Source organism: Centruroides sculpturatus, unplaced genomic scaffold (genome assembly GCF_000671375.1).
Source record: "Centruroides sculpturatus isolate CEXI.00-Female unplaced genomic scaffold, Cexi_2.0 scaffold1501, whole genome shotgun sequence".
Classification (NCBI taxonomy): Eukaryota; Metazoa; Arthropoda; class Arachnida; order Scorpiones; family Buthidae; genus Centruroides; species Centruroides sculpturatus.
Genome location: NW_019385949.1, coordinates 145,133 through 161,591, shown reverse-complemented (window position 1 = coordinate 161,591; position 16,459 = coordinate 145,133). Strand labels below are relative to the sequence as shown.

Below are 16,459 nucleotides of genomic sequence, written 5' to 3'. Positions count from 1 at the left end.
GTACACACTCGGTAAGCAATCCTACAATTTTTTGTTTATAACGTAGTTTATACGGATTATTTTCAAAAAAATATACGTATTTTGGAAATGTTGAGTCGAATTAGTCTAGAATCGATTAATTTTATGAAAGAAAACCTTTCAAACAGCCGTAGTCCGTAAACTATGATTCCTAGAAAATTGATTCATAAAGAACGGAACGTATCTACCGTCTTATAGGGGGATCTACTGTATATATTTCAAAATCTCTTGTAAGTTTTATTTCTACTTATGGTATCTACCCTTCGTAAAGTGATAAAGGTTTAAAGAGAGTTAAGTTTTGTTGCACGTCCGAAGAAAAAAGAAGGTTGCAGAAACTTGGAAAAACTGGAACAAGAGGGGGAGTAATAGTTTCAAGAAAAATGCGGATGTAATTTATGGAGAGCTCCATGTGAAGTAACCCATCAATAAACGTGATTTATTTACATTTATAGTGAATATGTTTGGTTTACATTTGTCTTACAGAAACTCCACGATGAGCCTGATTATCTGATGTGATGGGCCAGGCATTTGAGCTTTATCTTGCTGCTGCACGCTCCGCTCTTCATAGGTGTTATTATCTATGTTAACAAAACATGTTCGTTTACTAAGAAAATACTGAGAAAAATAAAACTTTGTAAAAACCGATGTTTCATGCAATTAGGTGTATCCATTGTGTTTAGAAACATTTTCAAAGTGCCGAGTGCAAATAACACTACTATTGCTCGGTTTCCTCGTTATTCCAATATTTGCTCAAATTTGAATTACGGCATTAGTTGATGACGAAACATATTTCTCGTGATCTGTAAAACTCTCGTAGGTCCCGAGTTAAATCTAGTTCAATACACAAGTAAAAAAAAATTATAATCAACATAGGGTAATAACGGACTGCTGAAGGAAGTTTAACGTTTCTGCAGAAAAATTACTTCAGAACGAGATACGGGATTTTGATCGGCAACCGACGATACGGTATCAGAGCAACTAGGCCTATATCTAACTTACCGGTGAATCATGATACCAAATCCTTTTTATACCTTGCCGTACAATTAACGGGAGGCAATTCGGTGGCATTCCTGTTACGCTCCTGTGACAATTCCCGCACACTCGAGTCTAAATAAATAGCAATTACGCCCGAAAAGCTATAATAAGTCGGCACACAACAATCTGTCCATAACACATGCACTTTTTGCCTTTGTCATGACGCCGCTTAATTTCTATGGCTTCAGACTGAGGCGTCAATTTCTACGTTAACATTTATTCGATTCAGGATCTAGTAGTTATATGTCGTCGGGTAAAACATACTGTAAGTTACAAACAGAAACATTCGATTTTTTCTCTAACTTTTACAGTAACTGTGCTTAAGAAACACATGACAAGCATAGTTTTCAACGAACACAATATATTAATACGAGGCACTATATAGTTATTACACGTGTTCACCATCTAACCCTCATTTACTCTATATAATATTATACAAATATCAATATCGTTTATTTTTTAATATAAAATTAAATTTCCTATTAACAAACTAAACATTGTTAATGGATACTTTAACACTGAAACTATCCAATTATTCAATTTCTGACTGTAAATATCAAAATAGAGAAACCTGCAAACGGTAATTATTAAATCGAAATTTAGAGATTCTCTCTCTTAATAATTGACAAAAGAATCGTAATTTTAAAATAAATTCGTGGATAGTCATTTACCTTATGTTACCGAGTTCCCGATACTTCTTTTCAATGGTTTCTTTAATACACTTTTTACGATTTTCAGGAATAGCGTCGCTTAGAAATAAGAAAAAAATTCTTATAGATAAATTAATAACATTTATCTCGTTTTTCTAGAAATTTAATCTTACCAACATCTTACATAAATGACTTGAAGGATAACAAACACTGCTATGTTGCAAAGGATCATCCCAGGGATGTTGTACATCATCCAGCTTAAGAAATTGACTTGGTTGCTTTCAGGATACAAACTGCAAATTATAACAATTACAGCAGCATCATTTAGGTAAATAAACAAAGTATCTGACTTTACATTTTAAAAAATGCTCACTCTTCTAACAGTCCTACTAGGATCAAATTTGGAGCTGTACCCACTTCCGTTCCTAAACCACCACAAATTGACGAATAAGCAACACTCAATAGCAAAGCTTTTCTTACGTTTTGGTACTTTCGCTCCAATCTGTATTTAAATTTCATAATATTAAAAATTTACACGAAATTTTTTATAAAAGTGTGATAAGTATTCCTTCAAAAAATATTTTAAAATATTTCGATAGGTCAGAATAACAACATTGACAATCCCTCAATAAGGTAGCATCGAGATTGCTATTAGCAAATTTACATTTTAGTGCATGATTACCGAATATATTTGTACTTAACTCAACCCGAAATACTGCTTATGAGATTCCTTCCAAAGGAAGTATTATTAAATACACTCAAAAAAATACAACTCCATTGACCCGAGGGATATTCCTTCTTGGAAACACCACGAATAGAAACTATGTTCAAATATTATTACCAATGGACGTCTATCACCGCCATAGCGCTACCAAAACTACTTTTTTTGGTATTATAATCAACATAGGGTAATAACGGACTGCTGAAGGAAGTTTAACGTTTCTGCAGAAAAATTACTTCAGAACGAGATACGGGATTTTGATCGGCAACCGACGATACGGTATCAGAGCAACTAGGCCTATATCTAACTTACCGGTGAATCATGATACCAAATCCTTTTTATACCTTGCCGTACAATTAACGGGAGGCAATTCGGTGGCATTCCTGTTACGCTCCTGTGACAATTCCCGCACACTCGAGTCTAAATAAATAGCAATTACGCCCGAAAAGCTATAATAAGTCGGCACACAACAATCTGTCCATAACACATGCACTTTTTGCCTTTGTCATGACGCCGCTTAATTTCTATGGCTTCAGACTGAGGCGTCAATTTCTACGTTAACATTTATTCGATTCAGGATCTAGTAGTTATATGTCGTCGGGTAAAACATACTGTAAGTTACAAACAGAAACATTCGATTTTTTCTCTAACTTTTACAGTAACTGTGCTTAAGAAACACATGACAAGCATAGTTTTCAACGAACACAATATATTAATACGAGGCACTATATAGTTATTACACGTGTTCACCATCTAACCCTCATTTACTCTATATAATATTATACAAATATCAATATCGTTTATTTTTTAATATAAAATTAAATTTCCTATTAACAAACTAAACATTGTTAATGGATACTTTAACACTGAAACTATCCAATTATTCAATTTCTGACTGTAAATATCAAAATAGAGAAACCTGCAAACGGTAATTATTAAATCGAAATTTAGAGATTCTCTCTCTTAATAATTGACAAAAGAATCGTAATTTTAAAATAAATTCGTGGATAGTCATTTACCTTATGTTACCGAGTTCCCGATACTTCTTTTCAATGGTTTCTTTAATACACTTTTTACGATTTTCAGGAATAGCGTCGCTTAGAAATAAGAAAAAAATTCTTATAGATAAATTAATAACATTTATCTCGTTTTTCTAGAAATTTAATCTTACCAACATCTTACATAAATGACTTGAAGGATAACAAACACTGCTATGTTGCAAAGGATCATCCCAGGGATGTTGTACATCATCCAGCTTAAGAAATTGACTTGGTTGCTTTCAGGATACAAACTGCAAATTATAACAATTACAGCAGCATCATTTAGGTAAATAAACAAAGTATCTGACTTTACATTTTAAAAAATGCTCACTCTTCTAACAGTCCTACTAGGATCAAATTTGGAGCTGTACCCACTTCCGTTCCTAAACCACCACAAATTGACGAATAAGCAACACTCAATAGCAAAGCTTTTCTTACGTTTTGGTACTTTCGCTCCAATCTGTATTTAAATTTCATAATATTAAAAATTTACACGAAATTTTTTATAAAAGTGTGATAAGTATTCCTTCAAAAAATATTTTAAAATATTTCGATAGGTCAGAATAACAACATTGACAATCCCTCAATAAGGTAGCATCGAGATTGCTATTAGCAAATTTACATTTTAGTGCATGATTACCGAATATATTTGTACTTAACTCAACCCGAAATACTGCTTATGAGATTCCTTCCAAAGGAAGTATTATTAAATACACTCAAAAAAATACAACTCCATTGACCCGAGGGATATTCCTTCTTGGAAACACCACGAATAGAAACTATGTTCAAATATTATTACCAATGGACGTCTATCACCGCCATAGCGCTACCAAAACTACTTCCATTTTTGCAAAAATACCTCTCATCACTCCTACGGGATACTTTGACATCTATGAGATCATACGACTACCAGTATATTATCCGACTATAAAATCATTCGTCTATTACAATTTATATCCTATTACCGCCTTATCTAGGAATCATCAATCCTACATGTTACTGTCTTATTACGATTTAACAAGATGTCAAACAATACCTATCGCCATATACTCACCAAATGTTCCTATGTGGCAATCACCAAGGCAGAGCTGCGAATATTCTTTATACCTTAGAAACGAAAAATCTATCAATCGTGTCCCCGACGATTAATAATAGCCTACTCACTCTTTGTATATAAAACTCGGCACGTAATACTCTTCTTGTAAAAAAAGTTGCTAACTTCTGTGTCAACCAATTGCTGTTAGTACTTAGTATCATCCATTCGATTCGTTAGAGGTTAAGGATGCCAAGGATAAGGGCATGCACACCATGATGGTCACCATTGACTTCCAGAGAGCGTTTGACCATGCATGGTGGCCTACAATTCTCACAACAATCATGGAAATGGGGTGTCCTAAAAACATATTCAAACGGGTCAAAAACCATTCACATAATAGGAAAGTTATGGTCAGCAGTAACAGCAATACCTATCTACAAAGGGACATCAATAAAGGCTGTCCGCAGGGCTCTAGGTCTGGGCCGTTTCTGTGGAATGTAATGTACGTACAACAGCCTCCTAGGGTTAAATAAAAATACATTCCTCGGGTATTCTGCTATTTCCATTTAAGTACGGACTTCAAACGTTGTAATGGTATTCTAGGAGTTGGCCCACATGTACTGTCCTATTAGTGTAATGCTTCTATAAAGAAGGTGTGTCTTATCATCATACGAAGATTGTACATCTGTAAGGGGACAAGGTGCAGTATAAAATGTTTTATGTAAAGCTAACCTATGTAAGCGTGTTGTGTAATAGTATCTCAATTGTCGCGCTACCAAGAGAGTTAGTACTACCTGTTCTGTATGCTCATCTTGATAAATATGTATATAATCATATTTATCAATCATAGTTTGCTTATTTATTGCATTGCTGGCGCTCACGAATCCCCATTCCCTTCCCACTATCCTATCTAGCTATATTTCTTTTTCACTCTCACTTCTTCAAAACACTTTACTTCTTCTTTCACTTCCGGTTCCGGGGCTATACCTCTGAGTGCAAAGATTGCAGCGCCACAGCACTGGCGAAAATTTAAATTTGCCGACTGGAATTCTTTCGGATGATTGACTTTCGGATAATCGACGCTCTACTGTATTAATTAACATATCTAAATATATAAAATTACTTGTCCTGACTGACTGACTGATTCATCATCGCCCAGAGCAAACCGCTGAACCTAGAGGTAAAATTTGGTACACAGTTAGGGTACGTCACGAAAACGCACACTAAGAAGGGATTTTTCGAAATTCCTCCACAGGGGAGAGAGGGAGAGGATTAAGGCTTAACCGGAAAAACAGCTTCTACTGTACTATTTTAGATGCGATTTTTTGTTTTCAACTACTTTTAGTCTTCATTGAGTACTTAGGTGTATTAAATTCATGACATTTCGGACATTGTTATAAAAATTTTTATCTATTTCGATTTTAAAAATGTTTGAACCGTTTTAAATTCGAATTTCTTATCGCGTATCGGTTCGATTATAGAACGATTGTAAACGTTCCAGAAAATTGATCAAATTGAAAACAGTTCGTTTGATTCTCGGCAATTCTCATCATTCTCGGCGGTAGGTGTTATATAACAATTACTATGGTTGTTGAAATACTGAATATAAATGGGGTTTGCTTGCAAAATCCTCGCAGGTAACAGCTAGTTTTTCTATATTATCCCAGACAGAGAGAGAGAGAGAGTATCATTTCGTATCAAGAGTATAACGAAATTATCATTTTGTTATAAAATAAAAATCAATATTGCTCACTCAGAACAAGCTCGATTTTAGAAAAACCGGGTGATGTGATACTCCGAATTTTAACAAAAATCAATCGTCCATGTCCTCATACTTGCTCAACAATTGTCCTCAGTTACTTGAGAAAAACTCCCCTTACACTTTCTTGACGGCGAAAGCGACGCATTCTCGTGATCTGCTGACCTCTTAGCCGGGAGATGTGGCACTGATATCGGATTTGATGGCCGAAAAGTCAGTCGTCGACAGTCCTTCTTGGATTAAAGACGTCAAAATTTGTTCTGTGTCAGTGAAAATTTTTATGCTCAATCAGTACTCTGTCGGATTTTCACGTTACTTTCTACTGTGCCTAGAAGAACTTTCATGATCCAAACCGGTCCAACGATCCAAATCCTAATCTCAACCTCAATTCGAGAATTTCAAATCAAAAATCATCACCATAGGTTAAGTCGCTATATTGTATTCCGGATATATTTCTCTTCGTTGAAAATAAACGGGTATTTAGTTGTTAACTTTCGTATCTGATTATTTTACTTCCGGCACGCTGTGTCTCATCCCAAATTTAGATCGCGGTCCGATCGCCCGCACACGCGACTGCTCGCGTGACGCGATTGACACCCGATTGACACGGAAACCGAGACGGCGCGCCGTCTCGGTTTCCGTGTCAATCGGGACAAGGTGGTGTCAGTCCTAATAGGGCTCCGAAGAGGTGCCGACAGTCCGGACACATCAAGCTAAGAATCTCTAATATAACTTACAACTAGGACTAACTTAAACTAACTGAATTTCACCGAAAAAAGACGGAAAATAAGAGTTAAAATACAAAGTTGAAAGTAACTACATACCGACAGTTGAAACAAAGCAAGGGAAAGCTAATTGCTATTCGTGCCCCCAGAGAGAGTGCTCCCAAGATATGATATAAGGGATGTGAGAGGTATGAACAAAGGGATATGAATGCGAGTAGATGATGATGCATACTAAGATGGTGCGGGTTGCAAAGCCAGTTGTACCCGTAGTTTAATAGCAGCTCTTATTAAACTATCCCTAATGTGATTGTACTTGTTGAAGCGAAAAACTAAGTGAAGTGATGTTTGGTCCTCCCGAATACCACAATCGCATTGTGGATTATTCCCACGGTTAAATCTATGCAAGTATTGCTTAAAGTTGCCGTGTCCTGTAAGCAGCTGAGTCACAGTAGTGTCAACCTTGGGGATGAAAGTGTAGGGGAGCCTACCAGTAGTGTCACGGTCGCCAGAGAATGAAGATTTGCTTCTTGACGTGATTGTTGATGTACGAAATAGGAATGTAACTGAAAGTACTAGTGACTGAGATATTTATATAGCAATTTAAATCATTCTCTTTAATTTTAGATGCCTGGAAAATGTGTTTCTAGTACGACTAATTGTGATACACAAAATTGAATACACTAAAGTTTTCAGCTTTCCCAAAGATCCCGTTCGATGTAAACACTGGATTAAAGCAAATTCATAAAAAAAGATTTTGAACCAAGCAGTAATGCTATAGTTTATGTCAATCATTTTCATGAATAGTTTATCATTACAGAAGTTCGTGCAATACACGATAATGGTACTGTTTACACTGTTCCACGTAAACATCCAAGTTTAATTAACAAAGGATGCAATTCCTATTATGTTTTCAAATCATCCATCTTACTTATGTACTATATTTTTAAGAAAAAAATGCTGTGTTGCTCGAAAAAAAGAAAAAGGAAGTCTTAAATGGTCACAGAAATTTGCTGTTGTACAGTGCATCAACACCATTCAGACTATTCTGAATGAGTATGAATGTAAATTTTTGGTTTCAAAAAAATGAATGTAATTTAGCAAGATTAGTAATAAACAAATTAGTTGACATAATAAATTTCGTTTCCAAAATATAATTTGAAATTGTAAAAGATGAGAGGATTGAATTAAGGAAACGCTGTCTTGAAATAATATTCAATAAGTTAAATTAAGTAATAAATAATTATTGCAAAACAAGAAGTGATAAGTTAAAGAAACAGAAAACGGAAAGTTAACTATGTTCAATGAGCAGTTATTTATTGTGACACTGTCACAATGTCGGGATGCAATTTTTAATTAGTTTTAATTTATTTAATTTAAAATATATGCACTCCACATCACACTAGTAGTGGCTTGCCCCTGTACATCATACTTTTCCTATATCGATCGAGTCGGGCCAGTCATCTATCTAACGTTTTTCGGGGATAAATATTTCAACTGAAATAACATGACTTTCGGATTGTATTGGATATTTGTATATAGTTAATCGGGGCCTCCCACCACTGCGGTTTCCAGATTCGTTCTCGTCTTTCATCTATCTAATTTTGCTCTCAAGATTAAGAAGAGACAGACGGATGCCAATGGGAATTTATAAGTCTATAGGAATAAATTAAAAAATTTAAAACGATGGAGTCAGAATATTCTAATCTTACTTAATTGTACTGTAATTGAGTACACGAAAATTCGAATTTTCCCTCTTTTCTGACTTACGGAGGCGTAAAACTTTCTGAACTCTAAACCATTTGCTAAATAAAATAGAATTAGATTAAAAAGTTAAAGAAGCAAACCAATTTTACTTTGATAGAGACTATTCTTTATTACAACTTATTTATCCCCCAAATGCATTTCGCCAGTACACTGGCCTCTTCAGTAGGGCTCCAAGCTGCACAATACAGTTCAATTTGCCAGTCACTACAACTATCCATTGTAGTGATTGCTTCCGTAAGTCAGAAAAAAAGGAAAATTCGAATTTTCGTGTACTCAATTACAGTACAATTAAGTAAGATTATAAGTCTATAATTCTTTCAAATTGCAACTCGTAAAGTTAATATTGTGAGATCGCGCACTTGATTTTGCGAAAATTTCATAAAATTACTAAACCTATTTCTAAATTGTGATCGTTAAGAAATCATCGCACAGAAAACATATTGAGTGACAACCTGTTCTATCAACAACTACCTTGTTTATTCCTTTTATTATTCGGCCCTGGTGCTGGTCTTTATGGCATCCCTCCCTCCTCCCTTCAAACACTTTATCCCACCCCGCTCTCTCCATACCCTTCCCCTCCTCTTTAGGCTATGCCAAAGGCTCGGCCATATCTATCTTCACAATCTTCACAATATCTATCAACAACTGGGAGAGAAATATAACAACCGAGCGTTACATTAAACAACTGGCTCTCAAAGGAGGAAAAAGTCGACTGTTGAACGAGTAAGTAGAGGGAATCCAACCAAATATGGTCATGATATTTTCATTTAGACGACAACATCACGTCATCCACAGAGACAACTGACCTCACACCTGTAGATTCGTCGCCAAACAGTCCATCACCTGATCATTTTCCCAGGCAAAATCGAATATAAAAACAAAGCACCCGCACTTCGGGGCATTCGTCTATGGGAAGCGACTTCTCCCGAAGAAGAGGATTCACACGCCATAGACGATCGAGACCTGTGAACTCTCCAAGACTCCATACAGAAGACTCCTTCCCAGACTCCATCCTCCCCCTCATCATAGAAGATGACGGCTCGAATAAGAATGGAAAGACATCGATTACGACTCAACGTCAACCAAGACAGAGAACAGCATCCCTCTCAGAGGTATTTCAATAGCCATATGTAAACTTTCTATCTACGTAAGAAAAACGCGAACGGTGCACGTAAATACTTAGTCGTGTAGCTTTAGGCGTATATTCTTAGTTTTAGATATATTAAACTTGTACTCTATATGTTAACCTAGATACCTGTCACCATCAAACGTTGGACTTTCCACTTCATTCCCCACTCGATCTTGTAGCCCTCCTAGCCATCCAAAGACCACGTGAGCGGATCTTACCTTTATGTCCTTAATGTTTTACTTTTTTGTTTCTATATTGTCTACTTGGATCTCGTTTACAAATAAAACTTATTATACTGGAGTAGTTCCTGATTAGCAAAGAGAAGAAGCAGTTCAGCAAAGTTTATCGTTCATGTTCAAGAATTGCCTGCAAAGATATTGCGTGCAGTGATGGGTCGCAAAGCACTTTCCTTCATAATTATTTTTGGCATCTCCATTAATTATCTTCCCTGTTAATGAAATCCTAGACGATCTAAAACCTACTTAAAGGAGTTTTTAATAATGGAGAAATTCCTCAATTGTTTGAGAAATTTCTCCACGAACAACCGAGGAATTTCACATTTCGTCTACCTTTGGTTGCAGACCTTTTAAAACTTGATTTATTTTTAATGCATTAAATTTTCAGTTTATATTAAGAAACTTCTACAGAAATGTCGCTGTAGATATTAATAACTAATTAAGTGTATAGTACGTTACCTAGTTATGGTGACTTGAACTTGATCTCGGTTATTATCTGCGTATTGAATTGAAAGAATTAATTAATATTATTAATTTATACGCCACAGTTTTTATGGAGACATATGTATAAATATACATATTACCTTCTAGCTGTTTACTTTCTTTCTCTAGTTCGTCCACTACCACTTCAACGATAGGAACCATAAGTGCCGCAACAGAAGTGTTCACCATCCACATTGACAAAAACATTGTGGTCACTATAAAACCCACCATTAACCTACGATATTTAATTGCATTTAAGTTCGCCATTTATTAATACGCAAACATTTACAATAATTGACACAATGAAACATTCAAACTTAAAAATTCGAAGATTGTCCAATAAGCAGCTATTTTTATACTTGTGAACCAAAATGTGCATAAGTTGTAGGTCAGGACCATATTAACGCTCGCAGCGGGCCACATTTGATCCGAGGGTCTTAATTCGAGTCCACATGACAAATAGCTAGGCAAATAGGCCAATAATGCAATTCGTTTTATGTAAAAAGGACTGTTTTTTTCTTGTTTCTTAGTTGCTTCTAACTTAAGACGCAAGCATCACAGTAATGAAAATCATAAGCGTACGTGCCATTTGCTTCGTAAATAACACGTATGCTGTATGTCCTTCGTAAATGCTTACTTACTTACTTATTCTTTATTAGGCACCTTGCAGGTGCATTCCCAGTACCGTATTATACATAGCTGAGAAATATATATACAATTTTTTATATGAAAATATAATTTACAAATGATAAAACCGCTTGACAAATTGTAGGAAGACAAAGTAAACAAGTTATACAATATCAGTATGAATTTTACAAATCGATACCGTGGTAATGAATAGAAATGGTTATACATGTGTTTGGTGTATCAATTTAGATATAATCTTACAGCTTGTCATGCAGGTTATTAAAAAGAAAGTACAGTACATAAGATAAAATAGAGGTGAACGAAAATTCGTAAATGCTATCAGATATTTTTGATATTCATTAATTAATGAAGATGACAGAAAATTTTCATAACAATTTATAATAATCTACTTTTCATCGTGGTGCCAAATAAAATCTGTGCAACCTCGCCATCATAAACGCAAAACCGTTAATTTACCATTTAATACCTAAAACTTATGAACACGATACATACGTTAAAATTTTTACATTTCAATGTTACAAATGTGTATTTACTCTTCTTTCCTCCCCGAAAAAATCAGAAGCAGAAATTCTAAGCAAAAGTCCAACGAGTTCCTTCACTTTCTGGCAACATTTGGTAGCGCCATTTGTTACGATATTTTATTTGTAACCATCATAAACTAGCAAAAAAATTAATTTTAAGGGTAGGGATGGGTTTTATAAAAAAAACTTGTAATGTTAATCTAAATATATAAAATTACTTGTCCTGACTGACGGATTGATTCGTTATCGCCCAGAGCAAAGCGCTGAACCTAGAGGTAAAATTTGGTACACAGTTAGGGTACGTCATGGAAACGCACACTAAGAAGGAATTTTTCAAAATTCCTCCGCGCGGGGGAAAGAGAGAGCATTAACGCTCAACATGAAAAACGGCTTCTACTGTACTATTTTAGATGCGATTTTTTGTTTTCATCTATGTTTAGTCGTCACTGAGTACTTATGTGTATTAAATTGATAACATTTTGGACATTGTTATAAATATTTTTATACATTTCGACTTTTAAACCAAATGTTCGAACCTACACACCAACAGAATGCCGAAAATCTATCGGGCTAGTTTAAGGGTAATTACTAAATAAATTACGTAACCAATTTGGCTCTAGAGGTAAACGTTAGGCGCCATCTCTTATTAACATTAATAATTATAAATTAATTAATTTAAATAATTTAGAACCTCTGGGAGAAAATATCGGCCCGGAGCGGGACTCGAACCCACAACTCCTGCTTATTGTGCAGATGCGTTGCCAGTTACGCTATCCGGACCTCCAATCCGATTTCCTCTTCCAGCGTATAGAAGCTAACTATATAACCATCGACGGTTATTACAACGCCGGCTGGGGACACATTCAGTGCCCACGTCACCTCCAGAGCCAAATTGGTTATGTAATTTATTTAGTAATTAGCCTTAAACTAGCCCGATAGATTTTCGGCATTCTGTTGATGTGTAGCTGTATTGTATATCGGGTTTAGAGATGTTTGTAAATGTTCGAACCGTTTTAAATTCGAATTTCTTATCGCGTATTGGTTCGATTATAGAACGATTGTAAACGTTCCAGAAAATTGGTCAAATTGAAAATAGTTCGTTTGATTCTCGGCAATTCTCGTCATTCTCGGCGGTAGGCGTTATATAACAATTACTATGGTTGTTGAAATACTGAATATAAATGGCGTTTTCTCGCAAAATCCGCGCGGCCGAAGTAACGAATAAAATCGTCATTACAGTAAATCCGACACTACTGAGATACACACGATCCCCTTTATTTTCCCACCCCTTCGACCTTTATCGCCAAAATTTGATATCACCAATTCCCCCTAATACACAAACCACCCTGCAAAATTTCGACGAAAGAAAAATGCCTTAGGGGACACAACAACAACACTGGGCAGATGTGGGTCTTAACTTAAAACAGGTTAGTTAACTATTGTATAAATATATCCAAATAATTATTGTTGTAATTTACCGGAAAAACAAATGTAATAATTACATTTACCAATATATAGAAATGTAAAAAACCTGAAGAGGGATGCAAGTGATACGAAAATATTGCACCCGAAATGCATAATAAGTAAGAAAATAAAGAATACGAAGATAAGCTTTTGTCTCTGATTAAAAGCGGTCCAGGCAAAAACCGGTGGTTATTTCTGTAGAATTAACCAATGAACTTTCCTCAATTTTTTGATGAAATATTTTTGAATAATTGATTTTAAAAAGAATAAAAAGAAAAGTTGTTAAGTGTCAAAGAGAGTGGACAAATTCGTGCTATACACATACACTAGCATCATATATACCAAAAAAACCTGAATGTTTTTTTAATTTCTCGACGTATCAAGGCCCCCTGAGTGCAAAAATGTAAATATCTTGGAAATAATTTTTTAACCGATCGCCATACTTTTCCTCTGTTATATATAACAGTTGGAAAGTAAAATTTTCTTAGAACTTTGGCAATCTCAAAGACTAAGATCAAATGATTAAAATCTTAAATTTACATAAATTATCTCCTTTAATTAATTGAAGAAAGCCACCCGGAAACAAATAGTTCCGAGACTTGTTTTTCATTTAGGCAAGTTTCTTTTGACTAGAAACTCTGTTTGACTAGATAAGTTTCACTGTTAAACTACGGTACATAATAATGATTTACGTCGTATAATAAATCTGCGTGGTTTGCGCTGTTGGCAAGAACATAAACGTTCTATTTCCAACGTTTTCTCTTCTAGAGATTTCAAGTTCTTCGGTTTATCGTCCTCGATTTAGTGCCAATTTCACACACAAATAAATGATAGCACCAAATCATGGCATGGCTGTATATATATGTTCAGTTTCAAAGAGCTTTCTGATTTGAATTTTCACTTTCCGAATCTTATCAGAAATCTAAATCCACCTTCAAAGAAGTCAAAAAGACAAATTGTAATACAGTAAAAGAGAACTGCACGACTTCTCTAATTTATACTTTAATCTTATCTTCTTATAAATCATTCAATTTAATTATCATCACGTGTCTTACTTTGCATAAGTAATAAAATAATTGTGGAAATTAATATTTGACTTCCGAGTAGTTTTTTCAGAAGTCATAAGAGACCGTTGTCACTTTCCTTTCTCGGTGGTTAAGTGGTTCAAAAATTATATTATAATTTATAAATAAACATCAGATAAAAAATAAAGATTATTTTTTCCCTTAATACAAAGTGAATGACTAACTTGAAACAAATATTTGTGAAATGTGAGCCCCTGACGAAACTACCCTGCTGGCCCCTTTCAATACCAAATAAAAATTAGTTTAACTTGCAGTGAAATTTAAATATTTATGTTTTATCTTTAATCTTACCAGCGTATCGTAGTTCCCAGCGTTAACAAAACTTTCAGCGCGATCCTCCTGTGTAAATTACACTCTTCGACAGCAGCCGCTATTATTAAACTTCCCAAAAACATCATAATAATGTCCTAGGAAATATTTGGAAGATCCATTAAAGTCTGTTTAAGTATAACGAATAAGAATTGTTCTCTTAAAGCTCACTTTGTAATAAAATGGAGTTATTTCCATGGTAGGCATTATCCCCAAAATCGGAAACAACACAATGGGAAATAACGACGTCACGGCTGCGGGAATCGGTTCGAAAACGTAGTAACAAGCCATCCATAGGATGACAAATGCGCATTTTGTTTCCTACGTACAAAATAAAAACGAATGATTAAGTATTTAATTAACATTAATAATTGCGATAGCCGTAATAAAATGGAATTACCTGAGAGTCGTAAAGAAGTAAAATCGGAGTTAAAGCGAAAGGTACGAAAACGGCAAACAAGACTTTCCACGTATGTTTCAAGAAACACATTTCTCCACGTGTCACGAATTTGTCGACTTTTTCTAAGTAAATAAATTATCTTGTTTACGTCATAACATTGAGAAACTCAGATAAAAGCGTGTCATAAATTCAATTTTATTGTTATTTCTCAACACATTATAATAAAAAAATAATTTTTTGCACTAGTATAATTCAATCCAAATTATAATTTAAAAAACCATATTGAAAACGCTGGGCTGGGAATATTGAAAATTTTGATATTTATCCTGAGAATTGTCTTACCGACAATTCTCAGGATAAATATCAAAATTTAAGAAAAGTTAAGACGAAACTACTGGCGGTTAGTGTTTAAATCCGATCTTTATTACTCTATTTATCGCATGGTTGTTAGCGACATAAACACACAATTCATACAATAATTCGTCATACAACAATTTTCCAAAGTCGACTATTTATCATGTAATCTAAATAGTCCGACCAGGTGTCATTCGACTACCGCTTGAACGGGTAAAGATCGTTGTGTTTGTGCAGTATTTTCAAGCATATAACGGCACACTCTTATACGTATAACATTATTTACCATCAACACAGTCAAAGTTTTTAACTACAATAACTGTTTAATGAGATAATCAACGATCGCCTGAAAGATCGGGCTAGAATTTGGCTAATTAAATGATTATTATAAAGTAATCTGTCGCTAGGGGATACATTAGGCGCCATATCGTAACTAAATTAATAATTATAATTTTAATAAATCAATATATATTATAAAGATAAGTGTACAATGTGCGTGCCGCTAAAACTGAAAAACCAGTCCCGGTACGATCAAGAGAGTTATATGGTGTGGTATCCCTCTATCCCTCATCCACGAAGAAGGTTCCCGTTTTTACCCGAACGGCGTGCTGTTGAAGATATAAGGGCTGGAAGTTTCGCCCTTTAGCATTCCAGAATGTTCCGGAATGTTCTGGAACGTTGGGGAACATCCCGGAACATCCCAGATCATTGTGGAACATTCCAGAACACTCTCGAATGTTGTGGAATGTTTTGGAACATCGTGAACCATTCGAAGACTTTTTTGTATGGGTGGGACTACCCGTTGGTGGGGGTATATAAAACAAAATCCGTCGTGGGTTCGAACGTCAGTTTCTTATCAGTGACGAAGGGAAGAACCGAAAAAGAAGTGAAAATTCCATTATTAGAAACGTTTAGAACGTTCGAAATTTTCGACAAACACTTCCAGTTATCTCCAATTCAACACCAGCAGACGAGATCAATGCATGCTTTAATTTAATCCCAGAATAGGCTACCACTGATCTATACTGAACTGCCATTCCAATTTAAAAGACTGCAATTTCCAATCAAATTAGCCTATAGTT

At 35.0% G+C, this 16,459-nt stretch overlaps 1 protein-coding gene across 1 annotated transcript in view; it reads right to left on the bottom strand.

Annotated features, from left to right (window-relative positions):
- The window catches only part of LOC111612764 (solute carrier family 13 member 5-like), a 28,736-nt gene extending 13,632 nt beyond the window's left edge, over window positions 1-15,104 (bottom strand). Inside the window, exons 1-11 of the mRNA XM_023354017.1 lie at window positions 15,024-15,104; window positions 14,795-14,944; window positions 14,606-14,721; window positions 10,698-10,831; window positions 10,573-10,609; window positions 3,796-3,924; window positions 3,596-3,715; window positions 3,444-3,521; window positions 2,077-2,205; window positions 1,877-1,996; window positions 1,725-1,802 (exon numbers count right to left, since the gene is read on the bottom strand). Of these exons, the coding sequence (XP_023209785.1) occupies window positions 1,725-1,802; window positions 1,877-1,996; window positions 2,077-2,205; window positions 3,444-3,521; window positions 3,596-3,715; window positions 3,796-3,924; window positions 10,573-10,609; window positions 10,698-10,831; window positions 14,606-14,721; window positions 14,795-14,914 (1,061 nt within the window). The 5' untranslated portion in view covers window positions 14,915-14,944; window positions 15,024-15,104. The remainder of the gene's footprint in view (window positions 1-1,724; window positions 1,803-1,876; window positions 1,997-2,076; window positions 2,206-3,443; window positions 3,522-3,595; window positions 3,716-3,795; window positions 3,925-10,572; window positions 10,610-10,697; window positions 10,832-14,605; window positions 14,722-14,794; window positions 14,945-15,023) is intronic.
- Between the last annotated feature and the right edge of the window lie 1,355 nt (window positions 15,105-16,459).